This window comes from Mustela nivalis (genome assembly GCF_964662115.1).
Source record: "Mustela nivalis genome assembly, chromosome: 11".
Taxonomy (NCBI): Eukaryota; Metazoa; Chordata; class Mammalia; order Carnivora; family Mustelidae; genus Mustela; species Mustela nivalis.
In genome coordinates this window covers 25,399,330-25,420,167 of record NC_139030.1, presented here as the reverse complement: position 1 = coordinate 25,420,167, position 20,838 = coordinate 25,399,330, and the positions used below count along the sequence as shown (strand labels likewise).

The 20,838-nt window shown below is 32.8% G+C and overlaps 1 protein-coding gene across 1 annotated transcript in view; it reads left to right on the top strand.

The window, feature by feature from the left end:
- The window catches only part of LRP1B (LDL receptor related protein 1B), a 1,916,825-nt gene that overhangs the window by 1,751,639 nt on the left and 144,348 nt on the right, over window positions 1–20,838 (top strand). The window contains exons 67-71 of the mRNA XM_082690181.1: window positions 5,990–6,106; window positions 13,009–13,115; window positions 18,327–18,456; window positions 20,124–20,230; window positions 20,573–20,705. Coding sequence (XP_082546307.1) covers window positions 5,990–6,106; window positions 13,009–13,115; window positions 18,327–18,456; window positions 20,124–20,230; window positions 20,573–20,705 — 594 coding nt within the window. The remainder of the gene's footprint in view (window positions 1–5,989; window positions 6,107–13,008; window positions 13,116–18,326; window positions 18,457–20,123; window positions 20,231–20,572; window positions 20,706–20,838) is intronic.

Sequence of the window (20,838 nt, the reverse complement as noted above, 5' to 3'; positions counted from 1 at the left end):
CTATAATATGGAACAGTAATTTCAAAAAAGACTAAAAAGACCCAACCAATAATAATGGTATATATCTATATAGATATATCTACTATATTCATATTACCAAAAAGTAGGTGCCAGTGATCCTATCAGCTAAAGAAAATAAGGAAAAAAACATGACCCCTTGTATCATCGTTGTTGAGGAACTCAAAACATCAAGGAGCTTTAGAACATTTGGGAAGCAACTTATATAGGTATTTATTTCCATATATGGTAACAGAGACATTGAGGAGAATTTAGACTGTGAGATCAGAATTAAGAATTAAAAAAAAGGGTGGGGGGCGCCTGGGTGGCTCAGTGGGTTAGGGCCTCTGCCTTCGGCTCAGGTCATGATCCCAGGGTCCTGGGATCGAACCCCGCATTGGGCTCTCTGCTCTGCATAGAGTCTGCTTCCTCCTCTCTCTCTCTGCCTTCCTCTCTGACTAGTTGTGATTTCTCTGTTGAATAAAACACATGGTAAATTTACAAGTGACATTTTATTTTCTAAAGCAATAGTAAAGTCTTACTAGTGAAACAGTGTATAATTTCAATTTGGTTAGATATCTATTGAACCACTAAAATATTATTTTTTTAGAGCATTTAATATACAGGGGCACCTGGGTAGAACAGTCAATTAAGGGTCCAACTCTTGATTTCAGCTCAGGTCACAATCTCAGAGTGGTGAGGCAAAACTAACTGCTTTTGGGTCAGAGTGATTCCAGGTACAAACAAAGTGCATCTTATGTCTTAGGAAATCCAATGCTCTTATTACTACTGAAATCATCATCCCAAAAATGAAGACAGATAATTACAGACTGATACTACAAATGTCTAGGACAGAATGAATACATGGTAGCTTCAAATGCCAAATAAAAAAATCTCTGGAGACATTTGGATGTGAAACATACATGCTGTTGTTTACACTTAGTGTGGAATATTTAAATTTTGAGACTTTAAATAGTTTTTTTAACAGAATGTTCTTTCAGACTACCCTTCAGTTTTGAATATACCTGAGCATTGAGGGACCAAATGAATAATTCTTTACCATAGTATAAATGTTTGGATTTTCCAAATGCCTTGCGATCTAATAGTGAAGTAATCTTTAATTAAAATATAATTATCCAGCAGTGCCTGACACACAGGAAGTCCTCAATAAATTTTGCTCAGGGGAGAATAAAGAAAAAAGAATAAAAATATAAAAAAAAATAAAATATAATATAATTAAAATTATATGCTCAGATCTAAAATGTTCGCTTTAATTTTGGCAATTTTATACAGCATTCAACAAACACCAAAATAAGATCCAGAACACTTCCATCCCCCTAGAAAGTTCCCTCATGCCCCTTTTAGTCAATTCCCCTAACATTCCCCTTTGGAACCCAATTCCTCTCCAACACCACAGATTACTTTTACTTGTATTTGGATGTCATATACATAAATGCATTTAGTATTTACAATTTTGCCTGTGAATTTTTCATTTGCATGAAGTTTTAAAAGCATTTCTAAGTTATATCTCATTTCTAAGTTATATTCATTATTTTTTTATATCTGAGTAGTTTTCAGTTGCATGGATATATTTTCACTTGGAATATCTTAGATACTGATTACTATAAATAAGGCTGCTGTTACAAATTTATTCTTCTTGTACAAATTTATTTTGTGAATGTTTGTTTTCATTTTTCATGAACACTTAGATGTAAAATTGCTGGGTTATAGGGTAATTATATGTTTACCTTTTAAGAACCAGAAGAGAGAGTTTCAAGTCCTTTGTAATCTCATGAAAATTTAGTGTGGCCTTTTTGATTTGAGCAATTTCACTAAGTATTTAGTGGTATCTTCTGGTTTGAATTTGCACCACATTCATGATTGATGATTTTGAGAACCTATATTTGGCATTCAAATATCTTTTATTTGGTGAAGTATCTTTTCAAGTCTTTTGTCTGTTAATGTATAAGATATGATAATTTCTATATATTCTGGACCGAAGTAATTTCCCAGATATATTGTATGCAAATATTTTTTTTTAATATGTTGTTTGCCTATTCATTTTCTTAATGGTATCTTTTAAAGAATAAAACTTTTTAATTTTCTGAAGTCAAATGTACCAACTTTCTGTGTATTATTAATTCTTTTTGTGTTCTGCCCAAGAAATATTTGCTTACTCCAAGATTATGAAAATATATTTCCATGTTCATTATGTTTATGATCACCTCAGATTAATTTTTTTGTATGGAGTATGATGGGTTGAGATTTGTGTTTTTCTTATGGCTAGCCACTTTTTTTCATCAATATTCACTAAAAAGGACTGTTTTTTTTTCCATTAAATTGACTTGAGTCCTTGTTGAAAATGACCACATATGTTTGCTTATATTTCTGGTTTCATTTTGCTTACTACTACATTTTCTCAATTACTATAGCTTTATGGAAACTCTTGAAATCAGATATTATAAATTCTCCAACTTTTTCCTCTTTTTCATTATTGGTTTATTATTCTAAATCCTTTACAATTCAGTATAATTTTAGGATAATCTATTTCTTTAAAAATAACAAGTTAGAATTTTGATAGAGATTGAATTAATTCTTTATATTAATTTGAAAATTTTTAAAATTTCAAGTATTCTAATTTATGGGCATGATATATTTTTTCATTTTCTTAAGCATTGTTCAATTTTTCTCAGTGTTTTACAGTTTCTCAGTGTTTTACAGTTTTCAGTATGAAGATATTACACAACTTTCACTAGTTTTATTCCTAGGTATTTGTTATTTTATTGTAAAAGTTTTCTTTTTTATTTTCATTTCTGGTTATTCCTAATATAGAGAAATATAATTAAATATATTGAGTCCTTGTATCCTGTAGCCTTACCAAATTTACTTATTGCTTTCAGTAGTTTGTACATTCCTTTGGATTTCTTTTGGCACAATGAGAAACTTAAATTTCTCTTCCACTCCTGTATCCCAACCCACTTCCTCAGTTCTGGCTCAAAAAACATCGCAGACACCAGATTTTTTTTTTTTTCAGAAGTCACCCTTATATAAGTGCCAGTAGTATCACAGTATACACCATATACAGTTCTACATTTCGGTAGTCCCCCTGGGAGGATCAAATTTTAAGTAGTATCTGTATTTCATGTGAAACTATTTTAAATTAAAAAAAAATACAAGTTTTCAGATACTTACTTGTTTTCTCTATATTTATAATACCCTCCAAAATAACACATTGTTCCAAAGCTATATAATAATTTGAATTAATAGAAAACTTCATATAGTGAACATTTTATATTAATTACTGTAGAGTATTATATAATGTGGAATTATATATGTTCTGTTCTTCAATCAGTTTTTTTGGCCAGTGATTTTCAATCTTGGCTGTTCATTGGAATCAGTCATATAGTTTTCATAAAAATACCGATGTCTAGGTTACACCCTAGAGAGTCTGACTTTATTGATGTGGAATATTGACTGGGAAAAGGGATTTTTAAGTTTACTAGGTGATTTTCACGTGTAGCCAATTTGAGAACTGCTGTTTTAACTTGATCATACATTTCTCTATTAAAAAAAAATACACTTACATTTATATTTGCATTAATCTCCTCAAGGGAGACTTTAAATACAGAACAAGGCTATACGGATTGTATAGCTTGCATTTGTAATTTGTGTAAACAATGTCATGGATCAAAAAGTTAAATAATTTGGAAACATAAAATTTGAATAACCTTGCATAAGGCAATTAATCTTTCAATGTTACTGTTTTTGCATGCCCCAATCTTTGCAATGAACTGTAACTTGTTTTTGTTAAGAAATAAATGCAGATCTCTTTCAAACACAAAATATGATACAAATATTTAACGTAGTAGGAAAAAAAGTAAAATAGGATGCAGAAAAAAAAATAAAAAATACTTCTTGTTTCAACACTTTGTATCCATGGGAAATTGCTTGGAGCTAATGTTGTAATACTAGGTCCTATAGTCTATTTGTATGCTCAGGTCTGATCTTTCTGACTTTCTTATATCCTAAAATTTTAAAATAATACTTAAAAGTAATGAAAGTAACACAGAAAGAAGAATAAATAAAGCCATGTTAAACAAACATGGAATTGTGGTCTCAGAGAATTTTGTTTAAATGCCAAAATATAACGACCATCTACAAAATTCAGTACCAATCCCCAAACCCCATATTTTCAATGGTCATTATTTAAGTTTCCCATCATCCTAACACAATTCTTGATTGCGTGAAATGTGCCAAGTGCTATGTTAGAACATCTACAAATTTTAAGCCAATTTTTAAATCTAAATTTAGGTATAACATAGGCAAAAAGGATATATCACCAAACACAGCACTGTGTGACAGAAGTTGGGATCTGAGTAATCATTAGCAGGCAGGTAGGCTGCAGTGAAGAAAGGGAGAGAAGAAGGGAGGGACAGATAGGCTTTTTATATATGGACATATATGAAGATATCTATCTATCTGTAGACATTTGACAAGTTTGAAAAATTTGAATTCTGTCTCGAGAATTTCCACAGAAATGTTAAATTTTTTTGGAGTAAGATCTGGATATAAGCTTCTCCATTGCCATTTAATACCTTTTGTAATATTGGAGAAATTACTTAAACTCTTTGAGAGTTATTTTCTCATTCATCTAAATGCATATAACAATACTTCTGAGGGAGGTTATGAGAATTGAATATGATCATGTTTATGAAAATGCTTGCCAAGAGGTGGGTTGGATCCTCAATAGATGTTCATTATTTAATTTTCTAATTATATCTAAATCACTTTTGCTTTCATAATCTTATTTGAGTTTGAATTTTATAAGACACATTTTAAAGAGTACCAACTAGTAACAAATAGCTTATCTTCTCCTTTAATTAGTTTATTTTACTAGTCTGAGTTGTTAAACTCACTGTAGATCTCTAATACCAGTGAGAATGTGGAGTCGATCTAAGTATGTGAAAGGAGAATGTGTCCTAAATTATACTTTAACATTTATAATTTTATTATCATTATATTATTGAATTTATCCCATCTTTATGTTTCAGGCCCTTGCTACTCAGTATATTTCATAGACCTAAGGAGAATGTCATCACTGGAGAGCTTCTTAGAAATCCAGATCTACTCAATCACTGTCTTCATTTTAGCAAAATTCCCAAGTAATTTATGTATATGTACATTGAAGTTTAAGATGCAGTGCTTTAGACAATATACAGTTAGCTATTACTCTTACAGAAATTTAAGAATGAGTAATCTAACTTTAAATAAATTCTTATTGTATTCATTCTGATTCTGGCTCCATTATGGACACAGATTATGTTGTAAAGACTACTAAAGCAAGAGTAAAATCACACAAATATATATGTTGACTATGCTACTTAATGATAGTAAAGATTCATCTAGCTTCTAACCTCTAAGTCTGTCTTTCATCATCTGTAAAGTGAAAGGCAAGTTAATACCATCCTTACACCCAGTGGGATTATTAAGGAGTTCAAGTGAGATGGCACTTTATTATTTTTCAAGGTCTATACACATTAGATTTTATTATACTCTCTGAATTTAGATCAGTTGATAGGTAGAGAGAAAGGTAAAATGACAATCTCAGGTTCTGACTAATAACCATTTCTTTCTGCTGCCTTACAGAAGAAATAGAAGATGGCTTAGGGAGGGAGTGCTAAAGAGAATGTTCGTTCTTAATAGTTTTGATTTTTTTTATTGATTTATATTGACTTTATATGGGTGGGCCAATCAGTTGCTTTGTAATTAGCTAGTGATGAAAGCAAGACTAGAAAACAACATAAAACAAGACATTACTATGAATTTTATTTAGCACTTGCCTTCGGCTTTTCTTAAAGATGCTTCTCAGTTAGTACCTGAATTAAGGTCTGAGGAAATGTCAGATACCCTGGAATTGGCATGGCGGTGAGGGTATTATGAGGGAAGTCTTCATGGAAGTCAACAACACAAACTCTGGCTCTTTCTCTTACAGATAAAAAGACTTGTGGGCCTCATGAATTCCAGTGTAGAAACAACAACTGTATTCCAGATCACTGGCGGTGTGATAGCCAAAATGACTGCAGTGATAATTCAGATGAAGAAAACTGTAGTAAGTAACTCTCGCTTGAGAACACGGTGAGCTTGACAGCATATTCAATAAGCAGGATAGCAATTTTTAGTTCAGTTAAGGTATGAATTTGAACCTATCTGTCCTGCAGCTCACATTTTTATACATATATTCACATTTGGGCAAGAATATCCAGACTAAATTGACCTGAATCTCAAATGGTAGAATTATTGAAATGCACATACTGGGAGTTATTTTCTTATAGTTATCAGAATTGGTATGAAAGTATCATGAGGTTTAATGCAACCCATTAGCATGCAATGAAGTGAGCCCTTGATGCAAGTTCATACAAAGGGCTGAATGATGTGGAGACAGAACAAAACATATCATTCTTTAGAGGATGGTATTCATTTCATTTCAGTCTCAAATCCTTTTACACTACAAATTTACCCATGAGCATCTTTCAGCGAAATATCATTTATTCTCTCTGGAGTGGTGAACACCATATGTATTCAGGATGCTTTTCTCTGAAAATAGAATAACACTATTATCATCATCTGCCTCCTGCATTTTTATGTAATAAATTTAAAAGACAATAATTGTCCAACAATTTTATTTTCTAAAAAGTATGGCAGTATGTAAAATTGTGACAGCATCTTTATATTCTAGTATTAATTTCTGAATATATTTCCTACCAGCACTTTCTCACAGTGCTGTTTAAACAAAGAAAGCAATATAGTCATGTTTTAAAATAAGATAATAATCAAATTCCATTTGTTAAATATTTATATTCTGCTTACTTCCAGAAAGGATTCAATCGATGATAACTATAGTGTCTACTCTTACACATTGGACTAAGAGTATTCATTTCCCAAGACACAGGAGATGAAATAGATATTGTTATGTTAAAACATAGGAACATTTTCTATGAAAGCGTATAATTAGTAGAGTCACAGCCTTAATAAACCACTTTGATATTCAGTTTGCAAATTATCAAATTTTTTTTTTAAATAACTTTTGAAACTTAATCTGACTGGTGTTTGATCATCAGGTACATTAAGTATGAAATCGCTGGATCATTAAGATTATAGAATACTCTGATTTGGGGACCTTTTATTACTCCTTCACATATAGATATCTCAACTGATCTTATTCTTTAAAAAGGTAAAAGATATTGCAAAGAGGGATGCTTGGGTGGCTCAGTCCTTAAGCATCTGCCTTCAGCTCAAGTCATGATCCTAGGGTCCTGGGATTGAACCCTGCATCAGGCTCCCTGCTCAGTGGGAGGCCTGCTTCTCCCCCTCCCACTCCTCCTGCTTGTGTTCCTTCTCTCACTGTCTCTCTCTCTCAAATAAATAAAATCTTTAAAAAATACAAATATGTATATGTATGTATACATATATGTATTTATATATAGATATATATAGATATATAGATATACATGTATATCTCAAAGATACACATTAGGGTGTTCCAGATTCTTTTTTAAAGCAGGTTTTCAGATTCTATCCAGTGATTAAAATAAAAACCTAATGAGATAAGAGCGGCAGGAATAGAAGATCAAATATAAAAATGAAGCAATTATATACACACTTTCTGTTTAATTCACTTCTGTTTCAGTGCTTAAATATACAGAAAACTATTTAGCTTAATTTTAGATGCCTTGAGTGTTACTTGTCAATAAGGCACCTGAGAAGAAGTGCCTTAAGATTGAAGGATGTTGAAAAACAGGAGAAGGGAAGTGAGAAGTTCACGCTGGAAACTTACATCTTTGAAAATACTTTGTTCAAGGGGTGGATGAAGCTGTGTTAAAAGTTAGGTTACTGCTAAATTGGAGAAGAAGGGGAAGAAGAATGAAAGGTGGAGATAACCTGTTTCTGAGTCTGCTGGGGTTTCCTAGGTGGTTGAGAATGGTTTTTCGGGCAACTCCTAAAAGTTTTTTTTTTAGGCAAGAACACAAGAAGGAACACACCTCTCACTCATCACTGGAAAAAGTTAGTGATAAATCACTGTAGCCATAGAACCCTTAAGAAAAAGCAAGAGAGTGGCTACAATACCAAGCATTGCAGTATAAAATACCCAATTATGTGTGACTCAGTTTTAGTTCCCATGTATTCTGATCATGTGGCGTAAGACAGCAACATTGATGAATTTGCAGGGGACTAATGACCGTGAACAAAAAGGAAGCATGTTATAGTTGTGACATGGTGGGATAGAGGGCATGCACAGGACCAGTACCAGAGAACTGGTTACATGGTAAGCGTGTGAGAGTGTGTAAGAGGAAGCACTGAGGGATCTCAATAACTGAGTGGTGTTTGAAGATAGTATATGAATAGACCCAAAGAAATGATAATGTTCAAACATCAAAAATACTAGTTCTACATGGACAGAAGCTCGGTCAATGAAGAAAGAGAAAATAATACATAATAGCTATATAAAACACCCAGAAGTTGGTTATATGGAAGTCAGCTTTAGAAAACATACTGTTCCCATAAAAAATGCTATCAAGATATGTTCAATTTCTCATTATCTATTGAAACTATTATAATTTCATGTATATAATTATAATAAATCATTATTATATATACATATAAATTACTATTTACATATTGTGATCAGAACTCTCTATATAACACATCACATATATAAATTTAATTTTAATATGTATATAGATGATAACAGTATGCCAAAAAAGATAACAGTGTACTGTTACACATTTTCTAAATATCATTAGTCAATTGTGTGCATTTTGGTTCACTTTTGGTGGTTATTGTTGGAAAATATTAAGTAGAGAAGTATAGCAGAGACAATAAATTAGCCTTAGGGTTAAAAACAACAACAGCATCTTTTTTAAAAATTTGACCATATTCTGTCAACCAACCACTCCCCTGCATTCCATTATACCACTCATTTCTTTTTTGCATGTATCTTAGTTCCTATTTAAATATCTGGAAATAGTGTATGGAGCAGGGCTATTTCTCAGGGTCCAGCACAGGGCCTGACACATTTATAATATTAGCAATGTATTGTTAAAATCACTTTTGGACTTACTTGTTTATGAATCTGATATAATGAGTTTATTCTTTAAATTGTGTTGGAAATACTCCAGGCATAGATATGGGAAGAATCTGAATCATAGTGGAGCAATTAACTACAATGATGTTTTAAATCCATTATGCTTTCTACTTTTTTATATTTATATGGGATAATTAGTCCATTGTCTTTTTTTTATCATCTGCTGATGATTTCCCTTGTTAAGTGTTCAGCAGGGACACTGTGCTCCAACAATGATTTAGGCTCTTAAAAACAAGAATTTTTTTTTTTTATTATTGAAGTTATTTTGTCATCTGTATCAAAGGTTTGGAAATATCTGATGAATCTATCATCTATACTATCTTTATCAGCAACAAATACAATATATATGGCATGTATGCCCTCTAAGTAATTGATGTGCAAAATAAATTATTTTACATCTTTGCATTATTAAGAAGTAACTAACAATCCAATAGATTTAAAAGCACCAAATAACTTGATCAACCAGATTAAGGTTTTTGTAGAGAGACAAGCTGTGTCTGCCTTATTTGAATTTCTAGTACTTTCACACTGAATTTATATCAGAAGATTATTTGTATAGCATGTCAGTTATACTAATTGTATTCTAAAAATTCTCCTCAGATGCTTACACCCACATTCATATAACTTTTGAACTTATCACCAAGGGTTTATGATAATATACTCAGCAGAGAAATTGAAGTTTGGAAGCCTTTCTGCTCTGCCACTAACTCTGTGGTTTTGAAAGTCACTTTTATTTTCTAAACTTAGTTTCTTCAATTTTGTGCAAGATGGCTTCCAAAGCTTTTTTCAGTTCTGAGCCTGTATGTTTTTGCCTCCTTTAGTATTGAGGGAAGTGACTTTTCCATACAATGTCCCTATTTTTTATTCTTACTATAGAATCCAGAACGACCTTCCAAAAGATGTCCTGAAAAGGCTTCTTTTTGTTAATTTGGCATGTTTAGATAAGATTTATGGAAACCTGGTCAATTATTCATGCATGAGGTTCCCTATCTACTTTAGATCTGGGGACATAGGTAATATCAGAGAAAGTTAATGTGAGAAACACATTTTGGAAATACTGGGGAAATTTTCACACTCAAGTTTTCTTTCCAAATGGGTTATCTTCCAGATAAAATCATTTTGTTAATTTTGTTTTTAACAAGAAAAATGCTCACTATCATTTCAAGATCTAAAATAGGTCTTATACTTTATCCAAAAAAGATCAAAGGTAAGAAACAATAAGAGAATATAATCCCTCAGTACCTTCTTTCATAACTAAATTACCTTTTCCTCAAGAGAGAGTTTCCTTTTGAGACATCCAGTGGCAAAAGATTCTGAGGCATATAGATGAGAGTTAAAAACAGACTAGCTATAGCTATCCCATTCCTTGATGACACTTATGCATAAATAATTCATGATTATTATTCAGAAGTGGTTTTGCTGGCATTCTTAAGAAATGCCAGCATGCTTTAAAAGCATGCTACAAACTTACAGAATTTCATATGCACTGAAAAAACTTTTTCCAACAAATCACTCAGTTCGTCTGAATAGAGTAATTAATGATATTAACAAAGTCTCTATAGAACAACCGTCCTGTGGAATTATTGGTCAAATGCTTTGAAATACTTTATAACATAACTTGTTATCATCCTAGATCAACAACCTTCAACCCTTACTATAGCAAAGTGTGTCAAAGTTTGTGAAGTCATTGTTGTTTGGCATATGATGAACACACTTATGTTTAAGATAAAGTCAAGTTAAAATATTAAAAGAAAAAAAAAATCCCATCCAGATACTTCCAACTCCATGAAATTTGATATTTCTACTGCTGTTACTTGTAAACATTTAAATACAATGTGTTTAAAAAATACTCTCTAATTCTTTAATGAAAATCATTTTGATTGTTATTTACCACTATTAAATAGATTAAGCACTTCTTTATTAATTAATTTATTAATTTCACTATAATTTGTTTTCCCTAAGAAGAAAACTGCATGTCTGCAAACAGGAGGGTGAAATGGCTTCAGTATGGAGGAATGATAAGAGAATTTTTTTTTTAATTTTTATTTTTAAATGAACTAGACATTGCTAGCCATGTACCTTTAACAAGTAACTTGCTCTCAGGGCTTTATTGTTAATTTCTGTAATATGTGAACACCTTATTTCCTCAGTAGTATGGGGGGCAATGATATGGCCTACTAGTAAATAGTACAGGCCCTCATAATCAGATTGCATAGGTTCAAGTTCAATACTAGCTCTTCTGTCTGCAGGGTGATTGGGAGAAAGTTCTTTATCCTCTCAGTTTACTCATTTACAAAAGGGTTCTATACCTCATACAGTTGTTATGATTAATTGTTGAGTTAATTCCTGTGCTTAGCATTAACTTCACTTAGTGCTTCACAACAAATAAGCAATCACTAGTTGGTAGGAATTATTATTGTTAAGTACTGCCTCAGTATTTATACTGTTGTTTTTGAGATTAAAATGTGGTGTATGTACATACAATGCAAAGACAAAAGGAGAAACTGTAGTTGTCATGCTCACTAAACAAAGGAATGTTGAGAAATGAGGGAGATCCTCCTGTTAAGTGGCTTTTTCTCATCGCACTGAATAGCATTTTGTCTTATTCATAGACTGAAAGTCACACTGTAGATGAAGGTAAGTCCCAAAGCAGAACAAAATGCTGATACATATTACACTTTCCATATTACACTGGTCTCAGGAGGGATTTTTCTGTGGAAATATAAGAGCCCTTATGATACCAAACATTGATGCCGTTACCTGACAGCTAAAAACTGAGTGATTGTTTAGAACAATATTCAAATGCAGACTGAAAGAGCCACATTCTTTATGCAGATAATTGGGCTTCATGTGGATACTCCTTAAATTAAATGTCTGTTATACCTACTTCCCTTGAGTAAGAGTATCATTGTGTGTAAGGCGGCTATAAATACAGTTAATGAGTAGAGAAAACAAAAAGGGGTCTTCCCTCATGCCAGATATCACTTCTATTTAGAGAACAAGAACTAAACAAGAGATGATCTCTAGCAGTCATATCGATTACCCACAGGGAAAAATTTCTAAAATCCTATTTCACTGTTTAGAGGAAACATACTCCGTATCAGAGGTAAGCCAAGTAGCAAGTCATATTCTTTGGCTTATGTCCTGTGTGGAAGATGGTGAATCACAATTAAATCAATAACGGCAAATTATCTAAAATGGCAGGTAAATGATACAGAACATCAACAAAACATTGCATAAACAAAGAGGCAGTTTTTAAAAAGAGCCTCCTTCTGTCCCTTCCTCTCTTACCCACCCAGTCATGTCCAATAATATCGCCATGTGCCCTTCTTTTTTTAATGAACTCGAGATTTTCTGGAGACAAAATTGACGAATTCAGAAGTCATTAGAATGCAAAATAGAAGTCAAGAGTCAAAGACTGGACTTACTACTCAAGTAGTAAATAGCCCCATGAGTACGGTCATAAAACATCTTACTTACTTAAACTAAATACATAAAATGACAGAATTCCAACAGCTGAAAAAGATTTGTTATTATGTAATATGTAGATTTCTGTGTCTTTTCTTTTACTTTGATGTTACATTTTTACTAAACAGTGGGCTGTCTATTGTCTTTTTTTCTTATACTTCTTATACTTTTTTTTTCTGAAATACCACTTTCTATTTATAACTATAAAATAAATGTGAAAAATCATTATATTATGTCCCAAAGATGCTTCATGAAACAATTTTTTCTAAACAATTTATTGGTTCTGCTTGGCTAACTTCTTTTTTCTTAATGCTACCTCATACTATATGTCATATAAATTTAGAATGCAGTTGCATATAATAGAATAAAGCTGTGCTATTTTTTTGTGTGTGTGTCCCCAGAGCCACAGACCTGCACACTGAAAGATTTTCTCTGTGCCAATGGGGACTGCGTTTCTTCAAGGTTCTGGTGTGATGGAGATTTTGACTGTGCAGATGGCTCTGACGAGGTAAGTCACTTTGCCAAGCCAAACAAAAAAGAAAGTTCTTTAGAGTCACATTTATAATAATTATTATTCAATCCAGTGAGGTGTGACATGGACAGTTCTGAAATGCACTTTACTCCTGACACAATGAGATAAGTAGTATTATATCTAAGTGCTGTGTGGCACACACCAGCGCAGGGAATAGCTCTTGTGCTACTATTTACAGTTAATTTTATAATCTGTTTTACCTCAAGTGGTGAATGGCTGGGTTGGGAATAAGATGTTTGGAAATCTTATTCCCTATAGCTGGTGCCTTTGCCATCTGTGAATTTGTTCATAAATTTGTTGCAATATTTATAGTCAGGACTAATATTTTTATGCATTTTAAACAGTTTCTTTTCCCCAGTCTCTTTCCTCAATAGATATACTATTACAGACTTCGATGTAGGTCATCAATTTTCATGAAACCACAGGTTCAGCTTTGCTTAGATGATGAATCACAACCCATTTATAATAAAGTCTATGTGAAAAACTCTGGAATATTTCTGGATGATTCTGGAAACTTAGACTGTGTTAACACTTATAATGTTTCACACAATTTATTATTTATGCCTCTATGTATTTGTGTCTCAGCTGTTAATTACTCCATGAATCTTTTTTAAAAAGTAGATGATACACAGTTAATATCTTTTTATCAATCAAATCTAAAGTGAATTGTAATTCTTTACTTTAAAATAGAGAAATGTCCAGTAATAATCACTATTCATGATTTTCTCTGTTAATGATTTTCCATATTAATATCAGGAACACAGCACTGGTGAAATCAGTCCTACTCAGAGATAAATGAAAAATGAAGTGTCTGGTACTCAGTGGCCACCATGGTTCGTTCTAGGGTACAATGAATTTTGAGAGCTCTGCTGCTCTGGAAGTTCTCACATATGAACTTTCCCCTCATAAAGTCATCCCATGGACTCTAGGTTTTCCTGGAGAGAATCTATTCTGCTATTCTAGAGGTTTCTGTGTTTCAAGTCAAACTTCCTTACTCATCCACTGATTTTCTGCATCTTTGGCAGACATTGTAAGTCTCTACTATTTATAGAACCACGCAGACTGGTTCTTTCTCAGTCTTCAGGTATCCTTATTAAGATTGGACTCTTCTCATTTATTCTTCTCGTACCCACTTAAGCCCCCATGTTGCATCACCACTTCTCCATTCTAACACTGTGTTGGAAAATTCCCCAGTCACATTCAGGAGCCTAGATTTTGGAAACAAATGTTTTTTTAACTTCTCACGTAAAGGCCAGAAAACCTAAATCTTGGGAGTTGCTAAGGTCTCTCAGGAGAAATTGAAAAATACCACTTATATTCATGGGGCTGTTCACAAACAAGTCAAAACAAAATTAAAAAAAAAATTCATAGGGGAGCTAAACTCTTACATTGCCCAGCTACATATTTACTTAGTATCCATTTATTCAAGAATTATATTAAATGTTACCCAATGAAACACTTTTCACATAAACTCATACATACCATGGAAGTTTGTTTCACCTACCCTGTGTAATCCCTGAAACCTCAAGAGGTAAAGATATACTGCTTAAGGCTTATGATTTCATCTTCCATGTTATTCACTAGATATCCAAGGTATGTAAACAGACTCAAACACTTCTTTTTTAAAATCTTAATTCAAATGAAAGTAGATTAGTCTTATTAACACATTTATCTCATGCCCTAAGTTAATGGAAGTTATGCAGTTCCTTGATCGCTGACTAGAACTCCATTAGTCAGACATTTTCATGATATGCCACTAGGGAATCTAAATTATGTTCTTTTTATTTATTTATTTATTTTTATTTTTTAATTTAACTTAATTTTTTCAGTTTTCCAAGATTCATTGTTTATACACTGAACCCAGTCTTAAAGGTGGTCTTCCTCTACGTTCACAGCCATTTAGTATAGTCTGTAAGTAATGAAGTGTCTAATGCTACAGGCAGTTGATTCCTCTTTCTTTTTAAGGTTTAGAAAGCCAGGTTACATTGACAAACAAAGAAGCAAGCAAAACGATGAACTGAACGGGGTTCTGGGTGGTTCAGTGGGTTAAGCCTCTGCCCTCAGCTCAGGTCCTGATCCCAGGGTCCTGGGATCGAGCCCAGCATCAGGCTCTCTGCTCAGCAGGGAGTCTTCTTCCCCTTCTCTCTCTGCCTGCCTCTCTGCCTACTTGTGATCTCTCTCTGTCAAATAAATAAATAAAATCTTAAAAAAAAAAAAATGAACTGAACAAATGGCTAGAAAGCCAAATTACACACAGGATACTCTCATCTTAGAAACAAAAGATAAAATTTTGAGGTTTTATAAGGATGTTAACTGATAATGTAATTAGCTTGTTCATATCCAGCTAACCAATAATAATAACTTGGATCAATGTCATTGTGTATCACATTAATAGCAGAAAAGAATTATTTAAAGTGACTTTAAAATACAGTACTTAGGACCTGGGTGGCTCAGTCATTAAGGAGCTGCCTTCAGCTCGGGTCATGATCCCAGGGTCCTGGGATCGAGCCCCACATTGGGCTCTCTGCTCATCGGGAAGCCTGCTTCTCCCTCTCGCACTCCCCCTGCTTCTGTTCCCTCTCTCGCTGTGTCTCTCTGCATTAAGTATATTGCACTGTATGGACAAAAAATGCAAATGAATCTTAAACTGTGTTCATATATTTGGTAATAATATTGGTTTTGCTAATTTGAAGCTTGCATATATTGAGAATAGGACAGATCAAATGCTTAGTTTTCATATTATTCACACTCAGAATTTTTAAGTAAAAGAAAGGGGATACCAATGTAGGAACAAAAAAAGTAAATAAAAATTCTGTAATATTAAATTCACAAGTATCAGTAAGAGATTTTGATTTATCTTACTTTCTAAAAATATATAATTCCTAGCTAAACTGATGACATCTCAGTATTATAGATTCATCCTAACATTCACATAGTGGCCTCTAAATACCATTTTCCAATTAAAGGAGACACAACTCCTTTGAGAAATGTCCAGTTCTAGATCTGAAAAAGGAAATTGACAAAATGAGCCACTAACATCTTGTTAAGCCAGAACAAGGCTATTACTATAACGTCCAGAATACATAGGAGCTAATTGAAGGGATTTTCTGCTAATCAAAGGGACAACTTGAATACCAGGAAAAAAAAAAATTGACTGTAATGGATAGAAATACAATACATGTATAAAAATACATGTGTTTATAATATTACTTTTAAAAAACAAAAATCTCATTAGTCACTTTAGATGTCACAAAAGTATCTCTTTTAGGATTCAATCAGCCAAATTCAGGACCAGAGGCATTCAACAGGACAAATAACCTAGTGTCTTCAAGTAGTAAATGACGTTCAAACAAACAAAGAAACGAACGAACAAAAAACCTAGGAGAATGGGAAATAGTCATTCATTTAAAGAAACTCAGGCCAAATTCAAAGTGTAAACTTCTTTTAGATCTTTATTCTACCAAATACTATCTTAATGTAGTTTTAAAAATGAGAATATTTTGGATATTGATCGGGAATGACTTATACTAAGGAATTTTTGCAAATTTTGTGATATTATTAATGTTCTAATACTATCGCTATTATGTTAAGTAATCCAGACTATAAATAAATGTGGTGGAGGAGGATATGAAACATGAATAGTGAAGTGTCTATCATTGTTAAACAAGCAGGATGGGGCCATGAGGTTCATTATTCTATTTCTTTCTGTATGCTTTTAAGAATCTAAAATGATAATTAAATAACCTGCAAACACACACACACACACACTCATCAACAATACTGTAATTTATTTTAGATTAAAATCTTCTAAGAGAAAAAGTATCTAGAAGTGCAATCTTCTATATTGTTGACAATACAGATATACCAGTGCCATTTGTTATAGAACTATTTTACTCAAATTCCTTTAGTGTTGAGATAATCATTAATTCTACAAATACCTCCTAAGCAGTTATTTAAATCATGGCACAATATTAGATATTTGGTTCACAACACACATGATCCCTATTCATACAGACATGTTCCCTTTTCTACTGAAACTGAATTACATGTAATTTTAATTTATATTCCTTGTTTTTTACAGTTGTAGTGGGTATTTGGAGGGCACATATTGCATGGAGCACTGGGTGTGGTACATAAACAATGAATTTTGGAACACTGAAAAGAAATAAAATAAAATAAAAAAAAAAAAGGGGACCCAAAAATATATCTACTACTGTCTTGTTTGAATTCCAAATAAAATCTGTATGCAGCTAGTAGAAGTGACAATTGTGACAGTTCATTTCACAGTTCTTTAACAACAAATGTTGGAAGAGCGGTAAAGATTATAAACAGCAACTAATCTGTGAAGGGACAGGTAGTGAGGAAAAAGCATGGGAAGGAGAAAGGAAGGTCATGTGGGGAAGTTGTGCCAACACAAAACAGATTTGCTTTTGGGTTCTTTGCTTCACATTCATCCTGTCATTCGATTCGCAATGAACTGAATGTATATGCTTAGAAATAATTTTTTAACACTTAATTTCCCCCCACGATCTTAATTGTCACCTATAATTATCTTTAAATTATCCCATAACTGTCTATTGGAAAATGATCTCTGATATAACTATGGGATCTAGGTTCTTTTCTCCTTTTTCTGTTTTATTATGACTTGCAAAGACAAATGAAAATAGAAAATTGTTATTCTTTTGCTATATATAACCATAGACTTAAATGACCATCTGAGCTTCTTGTATGTGGTAGTCATGGTTTCTACACTTCTAGGTTTCTGTTCATGAGGTTTCTAGCTGTCTTTGGGGCTTGTATATGTTTGTCGAAAAGCTTATGTTATATGCTTTTAATCTCAGGAACAAACGGAGGGCTTCTGTCGGGGGAGGGCAGTGAGGGATAGGGTGTCTGAAGTATGGACATTGGGGAGGGTATGTGCTATCGTGAGTGCTGTGAGTTGTGTAAGACTGATCATTCACAGACCTGTACCCCTGAAACAAATTACACATTATATGTTAATTCAAAAAAAGGCAAAACAAACAAACCTAGACTTAGAAATTCCAATAGCAACCCTCTTGGGTCCCCTCCCTCTTTGGGAGCTTTGTACTATCACCCAATAAACTTTGCTTTGCTGCCCCTCAAAAAAATATAAATAAAAATAAAAAAATAAAAGCTTATGTTAACTGCATTGTGTGATTTTGACAGAGAAATTGTGAGACAAGTTGTTCCAAAGATCAGTTCCAGTGTTCCAACGGTCAGTGTATATCAGCAAAATGGAAATGTGATGGCCATGAAGACTGTAAATATGGAGAAGATGAGAAACACTGTGAGCCAGGTAAAATGACTGAGGTGATAGTTCGTTTAGCTGATATTTTAAGTAGGTATAATTTCAATTTAGGCAATCATGTACAGAAAACAATGGCAAATGCACACACACACACACACATTTACTATTTCAGAAATAAAATTTTAGAAATATTTGTAGATGGATTCATTGGTGTGCCCTTGCTATGTTTTGAAACTATTTTGGAAGGTAAGATCATTACTATGTTGGGGATCCAAGCATTAAACTCCTAAAAATTCGATTTTCCAGTTTCTCTCTCTTTCCACACCATTTGGAATTATTTTTCCAAGATGGCAAAATGAAATATGTTGAAACTGTAAGTGCAATAAAAATCAAGTTTTCAGTTAAGGAAATGAAGGTTATGAAACAGAATTTAGTAGTTTCAACATGATACCAACTGAGAAAATGTGTAAATGTATTATTTCTATTTCCATCTTGGTCCAAAATCAAAATAAAATCAGGAAGCAAGACCAGAGTACAGGAAAAGAATACCCAATTTATGATACATTCTTATTCTTTAAGTATGGGATTTATAAATATGCTCATTAAAACTTAATTTTTATACCTTAGGTATTTTAATAACATTATCTTACAGAAAAAAGAATTCCTGGAAGAAAATTATGTTATAATCTATGTATAACCACAAAAGCATTACTTTGAGAACCCAGGTGGGAGTAGCAGATACAGGACCCACACATTGTTACATGTCTGTACAATGCACATAGTTCATATTGGTAATTGATTGCATCTTTTTTCTTACTGAATTTAGTTCTCAGACTCCATATGAATACAGACCCCTAGGCAAACACTGTCAATTAAAAGGAGTTAAAACTCTAAGAAAAAACTTATTAGAATCCTGGAAATAAGCATTTCAGATCACAGATTCCTTATATAAGTATATTTGGCTCCCTAGTGGACCAGTATAAGGCCAAGAACCCCGGAGGTTTGAATATTGGCCTAGCAGATTCGAACCCATAGACAAAGGCAACAATCATAATTACTGTGTCAATTAATTAGAATTAATATTGATAGTAATTTAAATATCCACTTGCTATTTTTATTTTCTATGTCATAAAGTTGCTATAGACTCAGTTAATTTTGCATTATTCATGTTTAAAACCCCAAAACAAAAGTACTTCTCAGAACTTATGCAAATATGACATTTATGTCAACACAGCCAGCTAGATATCATGGGGTCTATGAGACTATGCCAAGATTTCTACTTTTAGATTTATATGATACATATATAAATTAACATTTCCAAGGGTCACTAAATCTCTTTACAATTTTAAAAACAATTTAAGGCCTTTGTTTTTAAAATAATTTAATTTAAAGTTATGGAAAATTCATTTAACTCTTCAAAACTAAAGAGGTGGAGACTATATAGATTTTTTTTCCTTCTTTCTTTAGTCTGGTGAGTTGAATACTTACTGAACAGGTTATTACATAATTTTTTTAGGTATATTTAATGAAATGCAATAATACTGTGAAACACATTTTAAATAAAGTTTTGATATCAGATATGGACTATAGTTTAAATAATATAAACTACCTTCATTGCTGCTTTTGCATTTTTTACATGCTTATTTATGTTTTTATCTATGAAACCAATCATTCAATTTACCAAATCTAAATCTTAACTTTATAATTATATTCAGCTTCTCCTACTTGCTCATCAAGTGAATATATATGTGCAAGCAGAGGATGTATTTCAGCATCTTTGAAATGTAACGGAGAATATGACTGTGCTGATGGTTCTGATGAGGTAAAATCTATCATTTGATTAAAATCTCTGAATTACATGAATTAGGTTCGGGAAAGCAAACATAATAAAAATAGGGTAAAGAGACAGATTCTTGATTCTTAGCAATGTCTAAAATGTTAGGACAAGTACACTCAATACAGAAATTGCAACAGATACCTGAGTCTGCATGCTGTTCATATACTAAGCCCCATTGTCATTTGCAGAGGTTATACTCATTTAGTCAAAATAAAAGAAAGCCCACGGTGTAATCAATCCCCAGTACTATCAGCTGCATGTTTATTTTGCCTGTGACTATGTCATTATCATTAATGAAAACTGCAGTGCCTATTTGTATTTGAACAGATGGACTGTGTGACTGAATGTAAGGAAGATCAGTTTCGATGCAGAAATAAAGCCCACTGTATTCCAGTTAGATGGCTCTGTGATGGCGTTCATGACTGTGTGGATGGAAGTGATGAAGAGAACTGTGACAAAGGTAAGGTATCTGTGTGTGTGTGTGTGTGTGTGTGCGCGCACTTGCAGTTAAAATGACAGTTAAAATGTTGTGCAGAATCAATAGGGCACTAGGGCCATAGTATGGAATCACCAAGTGATTCTCTATACCCATT